Source organism: Phalaenopsis equestris, unplaced genomic scaffold, assembly GCF_001263595.1.
Source record: "Phalaenopsis equestris unplaced genomic scaffold, ASM126359v1 Scaffold000016, whole genome shotgun sequence".
NCBI classification, from domain to species: domain Eukaryota; kingdom Viridiplantae; phylum Streptophyta; class Magnoliopsida; order Asparagales; family Orchidaceae; genus Phalaenopsis; species Phalaenopsis equestris.
Genome location: NW_018164458.1, coordinates 245,989 through 259,818, shown reverse-complemented (window position 1 = coordinate 259,818; position 13,830 = coordinate 245,989). Strand labels below are relative to the sequence as shown.

At 32.1% G+C, this 13,830-nt stretch overlaps 1 protein-coding gene across 2 annotated transcripts; it reads right to left on the bottom strand.

The window, feature by feature from the left end:
• Positions 1-1,715: 1,715 nt before the first annotated feature.
• Positions 1,716-13,830, bottom strand: LOC110018370 (protein FAM32A-like). Of its 2 annotated transcripts, none has more exons than XM_020715660.1 (3): positions 13,724-13,830; positions 3,175-3,328; positions 1,716-2,221 (listed from the first exon to the last, which is right to left on the bottom strand). In XM_020715660.1, the coding sequence occupies exons 2-3, from the start codon at positions 3,320-3,322 to the stop codon at positions 1,962-1,964; spliced, it is 408 nt and encodes a 135-aa protein (XP_020571319.1). In that variant the 5' UTR covers positions 3,323-3,328; positions 13,724-13,830; the 3' UTR covers positions 1,716-1,961. The 2 variants fall into 2 exon arrangements, with proteins under 2 accessions (XP_020571319.1, XP_020571320.1); XM_020715661.1 differs by having other exon boundaries at positions 3,175-3,324.

Genomic DNA, 13,830 nt, shown 5'->3' with positions numbered 1-13,830 from the left:
AGGGGTGATGGAAAATTCAGAGGTTCTTGAGGGGATTGAAGAGATTGCAAGCTTCACTGTGCTATGAGGCTGATTCTAATATATATGATCTCCATAATTAGCTACTTATAATTATTTTCTCTGCAATGTTCTTTATGCCATTTCTAAAAAGAATTTGCTTGTTAATGTTGATATTCATTCATAAAGGAATTGAGACTTCAAAACTACCTTTTTTTTTTTGTAATATTTATGTTTGGAGGCCAAAAGATTCATTTGCTCTATCGGATGAAGGCTCATGTCCATATGAAAAAAAGAGGAAGATTTATATACATAATACGAAATTCCTATGTATTTACATATCTAACACAAACTTCGCCACTGGGTTGTCAAAATAAGTCGTTGTCTGTGTACGACACGTGTTCGGGTCATTAAATAGCTCATGTTTGAATCGTTCATTAAACAAGCTAAGTGAACACAATTATTTTAAACTTGAATTATAAATGAGTCAAATACGAACAACCCTTTATACGATTGTGTTCGTCTCGTTTTAATTCGAAATCAAAAATTTATATATACTATTTATATAAAGGTATATTATATATATTTCTATTTGAGTTTAAAACATCACAGCTTGTGTGATCATGTGCTTTTGAGCCTTTTATTGCATAGGAGTGATGCAGGTTCAAAAGTTATCGACAAGCCAAGTACTAACTACACTTTGTTCGATCGTGTCTGGCTCATTGCAACACGAAATAAGGAAATTATAAATATTATTAATATAATATCTATTATGTATTTACATATAACTTTATTAAAGTTTAAATCACAACTTATATTGTCATATGATTTTGCACCATTTATTATTGCATAGGAGTGGTGTTGGCTCGAATCTAACACGATACATCTAATTTTCTAATTGATTTAAATGAGTCAATTTCAAGCTGAACATGTACAAGAATATGCAAATCAAACCGAACACGCACACTATGTTCACTAGCATTTTCAAACACAAGCTAATTTCAAACCGAATTAATTTTGAACAAGTTGAAAATGATCTATGCCTAAGCTCGCTCGGCTACTTTACAACTCTACCTACCACCTCACATGAAAATGCATATTTCACTTTTTAAAAGTTGAAATGATTGTATTTTTTATGTGATAAAAAAGATTAGCATGTTATGTAAAAAGTGAATTTAGATGTTAGATATGTAACTACATATGAAATGGGTGGTTTTTAAGTAAATGTCCCTTATCTTTTTTGTTTAAACATTTAAAAAAAGATATCATTTTTTTAACTTCTAAACACACAGAAAAATGCATATTAAAATAGAAAAATGCATATTAAAATAGAAAAATCATAGCGTACCAAACATGTTCTAGTTTCATATTAAAATAGAAAAAAACAAAACAAAAAACAAAAATTGAACTAAAAATAAAAATAAAAAGTGATCCCAAACACTCCTAAGCAAATAGGCAATGATTATCTGTCAAAAGGTGACACTTTATAGAGAAAATTTGGCGTATGTCGTCCGTACGCAAGCTACATACGGATGACGGATGAGATATACCAGCGTGTTTTTTTTTTTCGCCGGGGTATCGGGACAGTCATCCATACCAAGCTCTACGGAAGAAGTACGAAAAAATTTGTCCGCTCTATACACCTTAGAGAGAATGTAATTGTATAAATAAAGATAACTAAATAATAAAAAAAACATCTAATTAAATACTCATTAACAGCATCTAAAATCCCTTAAGCTAAAACCCACAGTTACAAACAAATGTCCACAACAGATCCTTAACATTCAAATAATACAAAACGTCTTACAATCTTAAAATATAGCGAAGACCATACAAACCAGTGCTAATCATGAGAAACTAATCTAGCAAGTGTTACATTTAAGCAGAGGAAGATAGTTTTCCACACAAACCTTTGGCTAAGCAAAAATTTACATTGCTTCCAATCTTTTGAAGGGGTAATCTATCTATCCAGGGCCGACTTTGGGAATATCATAATGCTCACTCAGATTTGCCAGGTATTGGTTGAACCCTTGGATTCTATCACGGTGAGACTTATTTGCAGTTTTAGCCATGAGATGCTGGTCAATCTTTCCTCTCTGTTCGATGTAGCGCCTCTCTGCGGGTGTGAGATGATCGTCATATACCTGCGGCGTACTTTCTTCGCCAATTTTGTTTGCTTCGATCACTTCGTCTGGTGTCTCTGTGGACTGTCCAGAACTTCCTCCTGCACGCCGAAAAAAACAGACGGAGACCCTCATAAATGAGCTTGGTTCAAGATTACAATTCAAATAATGGATACAGAGAACAAGATGGCAGCCTGGTTAGGGTTCTAAACGAGCTCAGGCTTGGCTCGTGTTCAGCTCATTCGAAATTGGCTCATGTTTGAAATGGCTCGTGAACAGTGTGTTCGCGTTCGGCTCAAAATTGACTCGTTAGAAAAGAAAATTATTATAATAATTAATTTTATAAATAAAATTAAAATAATAATTTTTCTAAAAAAAGCTGTTTGTATAAAAAAATGATTAATTATAATTATAATATATAAGTTTATGAATATTTATTATGTATATATATAATATATTTATTTATTTATTTATTTTCGAGCCAATTCAAGCAGAACACTAGCGAACAAACTTTTGTTTGTGTTCGGCTCGTTCACATTTTGGGCTTAAAAATTTGTTCGTGTTCGGCTCATTCGTTAAGCCTAACACGAGCTGAATACAAGCTGTTCGCAAACAATGAGCCAAATTGACAGCCCTACGCCTGGTTGTTTTAGTGATTGAGGATTTTGCACTCCTAAAGGGTGAAAGCTTTGATGTCATATCATTACAATTTTTTTGCTTAACATTCAATTAAAAAAAGGAAAACGAAAAATTTCCAAATTACTTCAGCTGTCAAAACGGCTGTAATTCATACTCTCGCCAATGCGATGTTTAGCAAGAGGATGATGATGTATGATGTTTAATCCCTACATTTGCATCACAATATAAGCAATCTATTAACTAATATAAACCTGAACGTTTTAAAATAATTATAAAAATAATGCAGTAGAGAATAGTAATAATAATAATACAAGAAAACCATTATATTGCAGATATTGTAAATGTTGCCAGAAGAAGAAGATAGGAGTTACAGAACTGAATCGAGGCAATACAAAATAGAAAGGAATTGAATCACCTGATGGATACTCCTTGCCTCCAATATGAGACTCATTGTTATAGTGATGGCTATGCTTCTTTTTCTTCTTTACTCCACCAGACTTAACGTCCAAAGCTTTTCCTTTCAGCTTTAACTTCCCAACAACTACATTCTCGTATGCTGACATTTCTGCCTAAAAGAAGAAAAATGCTACATTTAGCATGAGCTGAAAAGATTTGAACTGTATAACATTTGAGAAGAAGAAAAGAATATATAAGCACTAAAATTTAACTTATAGATGCTAGAATCAATGTTGTCATTAAGTTATCGGGATTTCACCATGATAAATTTCTGATACTTGCAAGATCTGAAGGAGACATATTGTGGGAGATGCATGACAAGAGACTCGATGCATAATAAAATTTAGAAAAGTTAAAAGCCGTACAATACAATAGAGAGTACTAATAATGATAATACAAAAATGCCATTACATTGCAGAAATTATGCTAAGGTTGGTGGCAATCATTATCATCATTAGGATTATCCCAACTTTTTGGGTTAGCTTTATATATTCCTTATTATTCATTTGTATTTATTGAACGCACCACACAGATAAACAAGTTTTGTAGAACATACATCCAAGTTCACTTTGGTATGAGCCATTTTTTTTAATCATTTAGCATTGAATTTATCTACCCTTATTGGTGCATCGCCTATTCTTCATTGAATATGGCCAAACCATCAAAAGACTATTTTTAGCTCATATCTTCAAAAAATGCCATCTTCGTTGCCTGTCTAATATAATCATTTTTCAATTTTTTGTACAAATTTTGTCACATGACCATCTCAACATTTTAGTGTTATAATCTCAAATCCATACAAAACGGATGTTAAAATCACCATGCATGCCCCCACGCTTTACCAGAAGTCAACACATGCACACACAGCAGATTCACGAAGTTGTTCATTGAAAATCGGTCCAAACATCATCTAAAGTCTCCAAAAACCTTAACATTTTCAAAAGTTGAGTCTCGAAAAAGGCCTACAAGAGTTGGCTTTAATGTGATCATCAACACTAAGTTGTTGAATACCCTCTAGGACACAAAATCACCAAAAGAAATTTGTCAATTTACCCTGAGTGTTCATTAGTCAACTAGGGCTTCTTATCAGAAAAACTAAGGGAAATTGCCCTCAATTCAAAATTTACTCATTGCCATATAGATGAATAGCCAATTATAAATCTAACTCGTCCACTAAATAGCTAGCAATAACAATTTTAACTAGCACAATTTCTATATAATCATACAACAACAACAACAACAAAAAAGCCTTAATCCCACCACGTGGGGTCAGCTACATGAATTCTTTTTCTCCATTGCGTCCTATTTAGTGTCATATTTTCATTTAGTTCTAATAAATTAAGATCATTTTTTATACAATAAGCCCAAGTCATCCAAGGTCTACATGTGCCTTTCTTAACATAAGTTGAAACTAAAACATCTACTATCGTAATCGGATCATTAGATGGTCGACATTTAATGTGATCAAACCATCTAAGACGACTCTCTCTAATTTTGTCCGTCATTGGAGCTACACCAACCCTATCATGGATATACTCATTTCTCATTTTGGTAAAGGTAAAACCATTCATCCACCTAATCAGTCTCATCTCGGCAATAGTTCACTTAGTATTATGCTTCTCTTTTAAAGGCTAACATTAGCGCCATAGAGCATTGTAGACCTTACCACCATCTTATAAAATTTTACTTGCAGTCTAAGCGGCAATTTTCTATCACACAAAAGGCTCGAAGCATTCCTCAACTTCAACCAACCAAATTGAATTCTACTATTAACATACCCATCTATATCACTATCGCTTTAAACATCATACCCGAGATATCTAAATCGTTCACACCTTTTAATAATTAGATCACCCAAAGTTACACTTTTGTCACTTGACTACTACTAAAATTACATTCCATGTATTCAGTTTTAGTTCTACTCAAATGAAAGCCTTTAGACTCCAATGTAAACCTCCATAATTCAAGTTTTTTCTAGGCTTTTTCTCTCGTCTCATCCACGAGAAGGATATCATAGCATACACCATGTTACATCCTTCTATAAATGTCCAGTAAGACCATCCATAACTAAAACAAAAAGATATTGACTTAAAATCGATCCCTGATGTAATCCAACAGAAATAGGAAAATATTTGGTCAAACCTCCTTCAGTTCGAACACAAGTACCCTTCAGTTCAAAAACAAGTACCACTCTAGTATACACATCTTTAATGACTTGAATATAAGTAATATCAACACTTTTCTTCTCAATAACTCTCCAAAGAATATCTCTTGGAACCTTACCGAAAGTTTTTTCAAAATCAATAAAAATCAAATGTAGATCCTCCATCTCTTAATTTCTCCATCAAACCTCTCAATAAATGTATAGCTTCCATAGTAGACCTGTCCGGCATAAATCCAAAATAATTATGAAAAATTTTTGTAATATGTTTTAACCTATGTTCAATTACCCTCTCTCACATAATTTTAAAGTATGAAACATCAACTTAATTCCTCTATAATTTGCAAACTCTTGTGCATCCCCTTTATTCTTATAAATAGGGACCAAAATACTCTTCCTCTACTCTAAGGCATCATTTTAGTTTTTAAAATAATATTAAAGAGTTTAGTAAGCGAAGAAACTCCCAAATCTCCTAAAATTTTCACACTTTAATTGGGATATCATCAGGTCCTACAGACTTTCCACCATTGGTTTTCTTTAAAGCCCCCTCTAACTTTTTTACTAATGCAATGGTAAAAATGAAACATTTTATTATTATTAACGATATTAAGATCCCTAAGGTCGATATTAAGATCCCTATGAAGGTAGTTTTGCTGCAGTAGATTTAAGAAACTTATTACGGAAGAAGCAACTCTGTTGCCCCTGCGATTCCATATGCACTACTCAAATGATAGGCAGCTACACGGAGGATTCCGGTGGCTGAAAAAAGATCTAGGGTTTGATTCATAGCCCTCATACCATGAATAAAATAGGTTTTGGATAGAATTACTTTGATTCATTATTCACAAAGAGAATACATATATATAGAGAAATCAATCCCTCCTTATTTAGAAACTTACCAAACATATTTCACATAAATTAGGAAAGGAAATAATTCTGAATAAAAAATAGAAAAACATAAAGAGTTCTTGGAGTTCTTGGAGTTCTTGGAGTTCTTGGACAGAGAAAGCGAGGATATAGAGAGAGCGATTTAGAGTTCCTAGAGATTGATTCGAGAGCCTAGGCAATTAAGAGAAACAATCCTCTTGAGGCAAAAAACCATTCTTCTACCTCAAACATTAGTGTTATTGCCCCTTCAAAAATTTCTTATAAGAAATGCATGATTTAATTAATAATCAGAGTTTTTAGTGAATTTTTATCAATAAATTGTAATGTGTTGTTCCATACACCATTGTGCTACGCTTTGAACTCAGCACCTTGTGGTTAAAGATAAAGCATTAAACCATTAGTCCAAGTGGGCTACATCAAATAGCAAAAAATATTGTTATTTTCAAATGATTTGTACACCATTATCGTGAATAATTTGTGAACCATCATGATTATTATTTAACGGTCTACAATTATGGCCTCATGCATGTTAGAGTATTGTTATGTGGTATGGTGACAAGCAATGTTATGAAAACATGCATGATTGAAAAAAAAATAGAAAAACATAAACAGGAAGGGAATAAGCTAAATAAAAGGTTTCCCAAGATATCCCAATAAAACCCTCTAAAGAGTTGGAGGTGGTGGCCGGCCCACACGAGAGATAAAAATGGAAAGGATCAATTTTTCTCAAATTTCCATAATTCCTTTTCCTTTTATAATTGCAATATGAAATGATGGATGCGAATGATTAAGAGATGATGGATGCGAATGATTAAGAATGAAACTTGAATTAGGCAGCCAGCATGCTAAAAATTTAAGTCTGAATTCAACTTGAGATAGGCAGCTATCATCTTGAAAAATTAAATAAGAATGGATACTGAGTTGGTAGTAGCCAATTTTGAAAAAATAAACACTAATTAATGGAATTTAGACTCCAAATTTAATATAACGATTCATTTCCATGTCATATACAAAAGTATCATAGCATAATGTTGATAAAGAAAAACAAAAATAGCATGCAACATGACCAAAAAAATTCAATATCACCTACGATATTTATCATTAATTCTAAGGCATCATAAAATGTTCATTTTACAAGGTACCAATCATTTATGAAAGTTGTAATGCCATAACTAAATCATCACCAACATAATTGAACAAAATACACGAATGCTAAATAGTGCTCAATAGTCTAGTACCATAGCATAGGAAGGGGGGGATACAAGAGCACCAAAATTTTGGAGCTTTACCTTGCAATATTTCATGTTTATGCATAACATGGAATGATCATTATGCTAATATAAATTCAAAATTCATTGTTAAACAAAACTAATCATTTAAATCTCTCCTTTCAAGTTTATCCTCAGCCAAGAATAAGTACGGGAAAATCATAAATATTGACATTCATCAAAGAATTTTTTTTCCCATTTCATCATTGGTTAGAAAACATATAAACAAATAACAAAAAGCTATATGAAAGGTAAATCCATAATATGACTTATCAGGTAACATTAAATAGTAACATTGCTAATGCAGTCAAGTAATCAAGAAAAACTATTCAAAATTAATTATAATTCTTGAACCAAACCCCAAAGAGTCAATAAAAGCCTTGTCTACTAAGGTCACCTTAATCAAAAAGTGTATTTCCTATAAGGTATTGTGCATTTCAGTACTGCTCCTCCCTCAAAAATTGCATACTCCATTCATCAAATTAGTCATGGGATTATATTGATTCCTCATAAATGTCTCAAGAAAACATTTTATGTTATCCTGGAACACACCTTATTAAATCCAAACATAATCATTTTATATCATCCTAGAAGAACCAAATAGTTAAAAATTCAAGCCAAGAATGAAATGATATCGTGTATTCATCTATAACAACATAAGCTATAGACCACACTATGATTATTCAACTTCAGAAGTAAAAAATATTAATAGAAAAAGAAATCTATAGAAAGTTTGGCACAATTTTTTCTTCAATTTATGTTTAAAAAAGAAATTAATACACTTAAATTATATAGATGAAAATTCAAATCCAAGTACCTGAAACATTGAGAATAGAAACTGCTCACCCCATCCAGAAGCACAAGGGCACCAACCAGCATGCTAGGCTGTTATCTCCTCCACATTGGTGCACATATCCCCCCATCAAAAAAATCATTAAACCACAGATATATGAGCTAAAGAGCATTATCATTGAGAGAGACGACATAAATGTCATCAATTTTCTTCAACGGAGCATAAAGTGGAGCACTTGGACCAACCAGCACAGCTCTGGATCCGATTTAGCTTTCCTTTCTTCTTTTAGAACGATGATTTTTCTTTTTGTACCAAGGGATCACAATATAGCAGCTCATTTTCCTATCAGATTTGTTTTTCCTAACTCTTTTGTTTGGAAACCTATAGATTGTGACTCATCTATTTTGAGTTTGCTCAGGGATGATATATATCACATTGTATATGCTTAGATGCCTATTTATGTAACCTTTACATTTTATTAATGCAAAATACATACCTCAACGAATAGAAAATCCATGTAAGGTCAGTGTATTCAAATTAGTTAAGATTGGATCATACACTTCCAAAATGCCTACATGGCCTTGCTTATTTGACGATATGTGGAAGCTAACAACCACAACAACAACAACAACAACAACAACAACAAGCCTTTATCCGACTAAGTGGGATCGGCTACAAGAACCATTTTTTTTCCATTGCGGCCTATTGAGTTTCATATTTTCATTAAATTTTAATAGATTAAGATCGTTTTTTATACAATATGCCCAAGTCTTTTCAGGTCTATCTCTGTCTTGCTTAACATCAACCGAATCTAAAACATCTACTCTCCCAATTAAATCATCAGATGGTCGGCTTTTAATGTGACCAAACCATCTAAGACGATTCTCTCTACTCTTGTCCTCCACCGGAGCTACACCAACCCTATCACAGATATTATTCATTTCGCATTTTGTCTCTAGGTGTCAAATTACTCATCCACTTAAGCATTCTCATCTCAACAGCACTTACATTTGTTTTATACTTCTCTTTTAAAGGCCAACATTCTGCGCCATAGAGCATTGCAGGTCTCACGACCATCTTACAAAATTTTCCTTTCAGTTTAAGCGGTTCTTTCTATCACACAATAGGCCCGATGCATTCCTCCACTTTAACCAACTAGCTTGAATTCCACTAATAATATTCTCATCTATACCACCATCACTTTGAACAATAGACTCGAGAAATCTAAAACATTTACATCATTTAATGATTTGATCACCCAGAGTTACAACACTATCACTAGAGCTACCACAACTAAAATTACATTCCATGTATTCAGTTTTAGTTCTATTCAAACGAATGCCTTTAGACTCCAATGTAGACCTCCATAATTCAAATTTTTCCTGAACTCTTTCTCTAGTCTTATTCACAAGAAGGATATCATCAGTAAAAAGCATAAACCAAGGTACATCCTCCCGTAAATGTCTAGTAAGAGCAACCATAACTAATGCAAAAGAATATGGGCTTAAAGTTGATTCCTAATATAATCCAACTGAAATAGGAAAATACTTGGTCAATCCTCCTATTTGAACACAAGTAACAGGTATAGTATACATATCTTTAATGACTTGAATATAAGTCATATCAACACCTTTCTTCTCTAGAACAATCTAAAAGACCTCTCTTGGAACCTTATCGTAAGCTTTTTCTAAATCAATAAAAACCATATGTAGATCCTCCTTATTATCTCTGTACTTTTTCATCAAATCTCTCAATAAATGTATAGCTTTCATACTAGACCTGTCCGACATAAATTCAAACTGATTATGAGAAATCTTTGTATCACATTTTAACCTATGTTCAATTATCCTCTTCTATAATTTTAAAGTACGGCGCATCAATTTAATTCATCTATAATTTACACACTCTTGTGCACCTCCTTTAATCTTAAAAATGGGAACCAAAATGCCCTTCCTCCAGTCCTTAAACATCTTTTTAGTTCTTAAAATAATATTAAAGAGTTTAGTAAGCCAAGAATCTCCCAAATCTCCTAATATTTCCCCCACTTCAATTGGGATATTATTAGGTCCTACATTCTCGATTTTCTTTAAATCCTCCTCAAGTTCGTTTTTACTAGTGCGACGGTAAAAAATATTTTTTTATTATTAACAATATTAAGATCACTAAGGTCGATCATATTTTCAGAACTCACCCACTTATATATAATATCTTCTTATGAGAAAAACTCTTTTTGATTTTCAACTTTAATATATTTGAGTTAAATCTTTATTTTTTCATCTTTATTTGGTTAGTTTATATATATATTTTTCACTCTCTTTAACATCTAATCTATTATAAAGATCACTAAAAGTTGAATTTTTAGCTTCACAAATTGTTACAGGCCACCTTAAATTTTTCCCAATTATCTGAGTTTTTTACATTTAAATCAATTTTTACAACAGTTTCTTATATTTTATTTTTTCCTGCAGATTATTATTCCACCACCAATATTTTTTATTTATATAAAATTTTCTTTTAATTTTTCATGTATATCTTTTGTCACTTATTCAATAATGTTTGTTATTTTATCCCACATAAAATTTGTTTCTTCAAGAACATCTCAAATTTTGAAATCTTGAAGTTTACTCATAAAAATAATTTTATTTGTCATTTAGGTGCCCCTATCTAATTTTATAAAAATGGTTCCTAGCATTCTTTATCTTAAAACCCTCGTCTTAAAATTCAAAACTAAAAATTGATATTTAATATTTAAATTTTTACTTGGAATGACCTTACAATCTTTACATTCTCGACGGTCTATTCTTTTCAAATAAAATAATCAATTTGTGTTTTATTAGATCCATTCTTATAAGTGATAATAAGCTCATCTTTTTTTTAAAAAAACTATTAGGAATAACAAAATCATACGCTAAAACAAGAACTAATATGGTTCTACATTCTTTATTAAATACTCCAAAACCGTAACCACTATGAATATTTCTAAAATCTTCTATCACTCCACCAACATGTACATTTAAATCTCCTCCAACAAATTTTTTTTTTGTTAAATCTTCTAAGTGATTACATAATTTTTCTTTAGAACCTATATCTAAACCTACTTAAGGAGCATAAGCATTTATAGCATTAAAAATCTTAGTATCAACGAAAATATTAAGGACCATAATTTTATCTCCAATTCTATTAATTTTTACAACATTACCATTCAAACTCTTAACTATAATTATACCTACAGCATTTCTAGTGTGACTCCTACCTGAATACCAAAGTTTAAAATCTAAGCTATCAATCTCCCTTAGCCTTTTCTTCAACCAATTTAGTTTCTTGAATACATAAGATATTTATCTTCCTATGAACCATAATATCAACTAATTCCATTAATTTACTAGTGAGAATACCTATATTCCAAGATCCTATCATAATATTTATCTTCTTATAGAAGCTAACAACCAGACAAGAATTTTTACGTAATCCCTTGTCTTATAAAATAATGCTTGTTTTGCATCAAAATATGAGTTTCATAAACAACAAAATAGCTACTGAGAAGGGTATTTTCTTAGATCCCTAATATCAATATTTAATAAGGCAGGCTAAAACAACAAGACAACCAATGTTTAATTAATAGGCCAAACAAAAATGAACTAGATTAATATATGAAAACCATAAAAATAATCTGACTCTTTCATGCACTCTACTCATTACTTAGGAGTATATACTCAATTGGGAAAGCATTGCTATTGCAGTTAGGTCATTGCAAATAGAACATTCTTCGACGAAATGAGGAAGAGAATCAAAACAACCGACACAAATGAAATGGTCCCTTTGTAACCAACAATCCATAATATCAAATAAATCATTCAATTTGTTGGTGAGCCTACCAATGGCTATAGTTATAATGATCTTCCTATTCTTCCTATTAAACAACTTCAAAAAAAAATGATAAGAAAAAAGGTTAATCTAGCAAAGTTTATGAGTGATTGCTTTTTGTCTTGCTAATGTGAAACTTTGTAAGAAATGAAATGAAACAAAGAAATTTCAGACGATTCATCAGAGAATGATAAGATCTCATGTTGAATTTCAAGTAGTGAGTTAATAATAAAGAATACTATAATGATTGTTCTAGATGAAATGAAACAGATATACAAAAGAACGGAAAATAATTAAGGTAATGTAGCATCAACAAAAGATTCTTGATCATCACTCCCTCCATATTTTACAAAAACACATAGACGAGAGTTATATTTCTCGCCTCAGACTTCACACATGGGGACAATATCACTTGACCTAATCTCTCACACATGAGGTCTACTCAAGGCTATATGCATAGGCACATCATAGATCAATAAAAACATCATGAGTTGTCCCACAATAAAAATGAACATTTTTATTTTTTAACTTGAACAAATTAAAATTGATTGGGCGGGCATACATAATGCTTTCGAAACCACAAAATATCATTTTGAATGAATATCTTCCTAAAACATGACAAGGAACTTCTACCTTTATATAATTATTGTCCCTCCATATATCCTCTATTAATAAAAAATTGATAGATCAATAGTAATAACCAAGAAAATGTATTTACTTGATTCCCACATCAAATATCTCATACTACTATAAATTAGTGATTCATTTTGGTTGACCTATGCCTTTCTATTTTTTTAAAATTTTAAAAGCTACTTCTTGAACCACTATTTCTATTATGCTTTCCCATAAGCAAACTTTTTTGAGACAATCTGGAAAATTAGCGAAAAGTTTTCACCCAAACGGACATTATTTTATTGCTGACTTTTCCTACCATAAAATCAATCAAAATGTTGCCTCAAAATAACCCCCCAAGTCATCAGCTCTCTCACTTCCATTAAACAGCAACAACTCTCAACTAACAGATAGCACAAGTATCATTAGGTGTTCTGCAATAAAAGTAAGTAATTGAAACATTTGCCTGAAAGTTGGATTGGTTCCTCCACAAGCTTGCTTGAAAAAGTAAAAGCTAATACAATCCATTAAAATCATTAGTTGATCGCATACTATGTTTCGCAGCCACCCCATAAAACAACCGTAGAAACATAAAAGAGAACACGCAATGGATGCAGAACTTCGCCGGCTAATATTATTTCCTCTTCATGAATTCTCAAGCAATTAAAAAAAAAAAAGGATAAATGAAAATTAACCCCCTTGCAACACAACCAAACCAGAGAATCTCATACACTGTCCCAACGCCATTCAAACGTTTTCTTTCAAATTAAAAACCTGCTTGTAGACGGCCATAATTTTGCGCAAATTTTAACTCTGATCCTGCTAAACGTTAAAAATCGAAAACATAAATCCTACACAATTCTAAATCCTGTTTCTCCTCCGCTTACCTTAAAGAACGGATTTACTAAATCATAAAACTTACATCAGCGGCGTCTCTTGCCCTAGCAAACTCCCGTCACGAACTCCTCTTCCCCTACACTTGCCGCCTGTCCCGTCGATGCCTGCCCCCAGCGACCTCCCGTCCGCCCA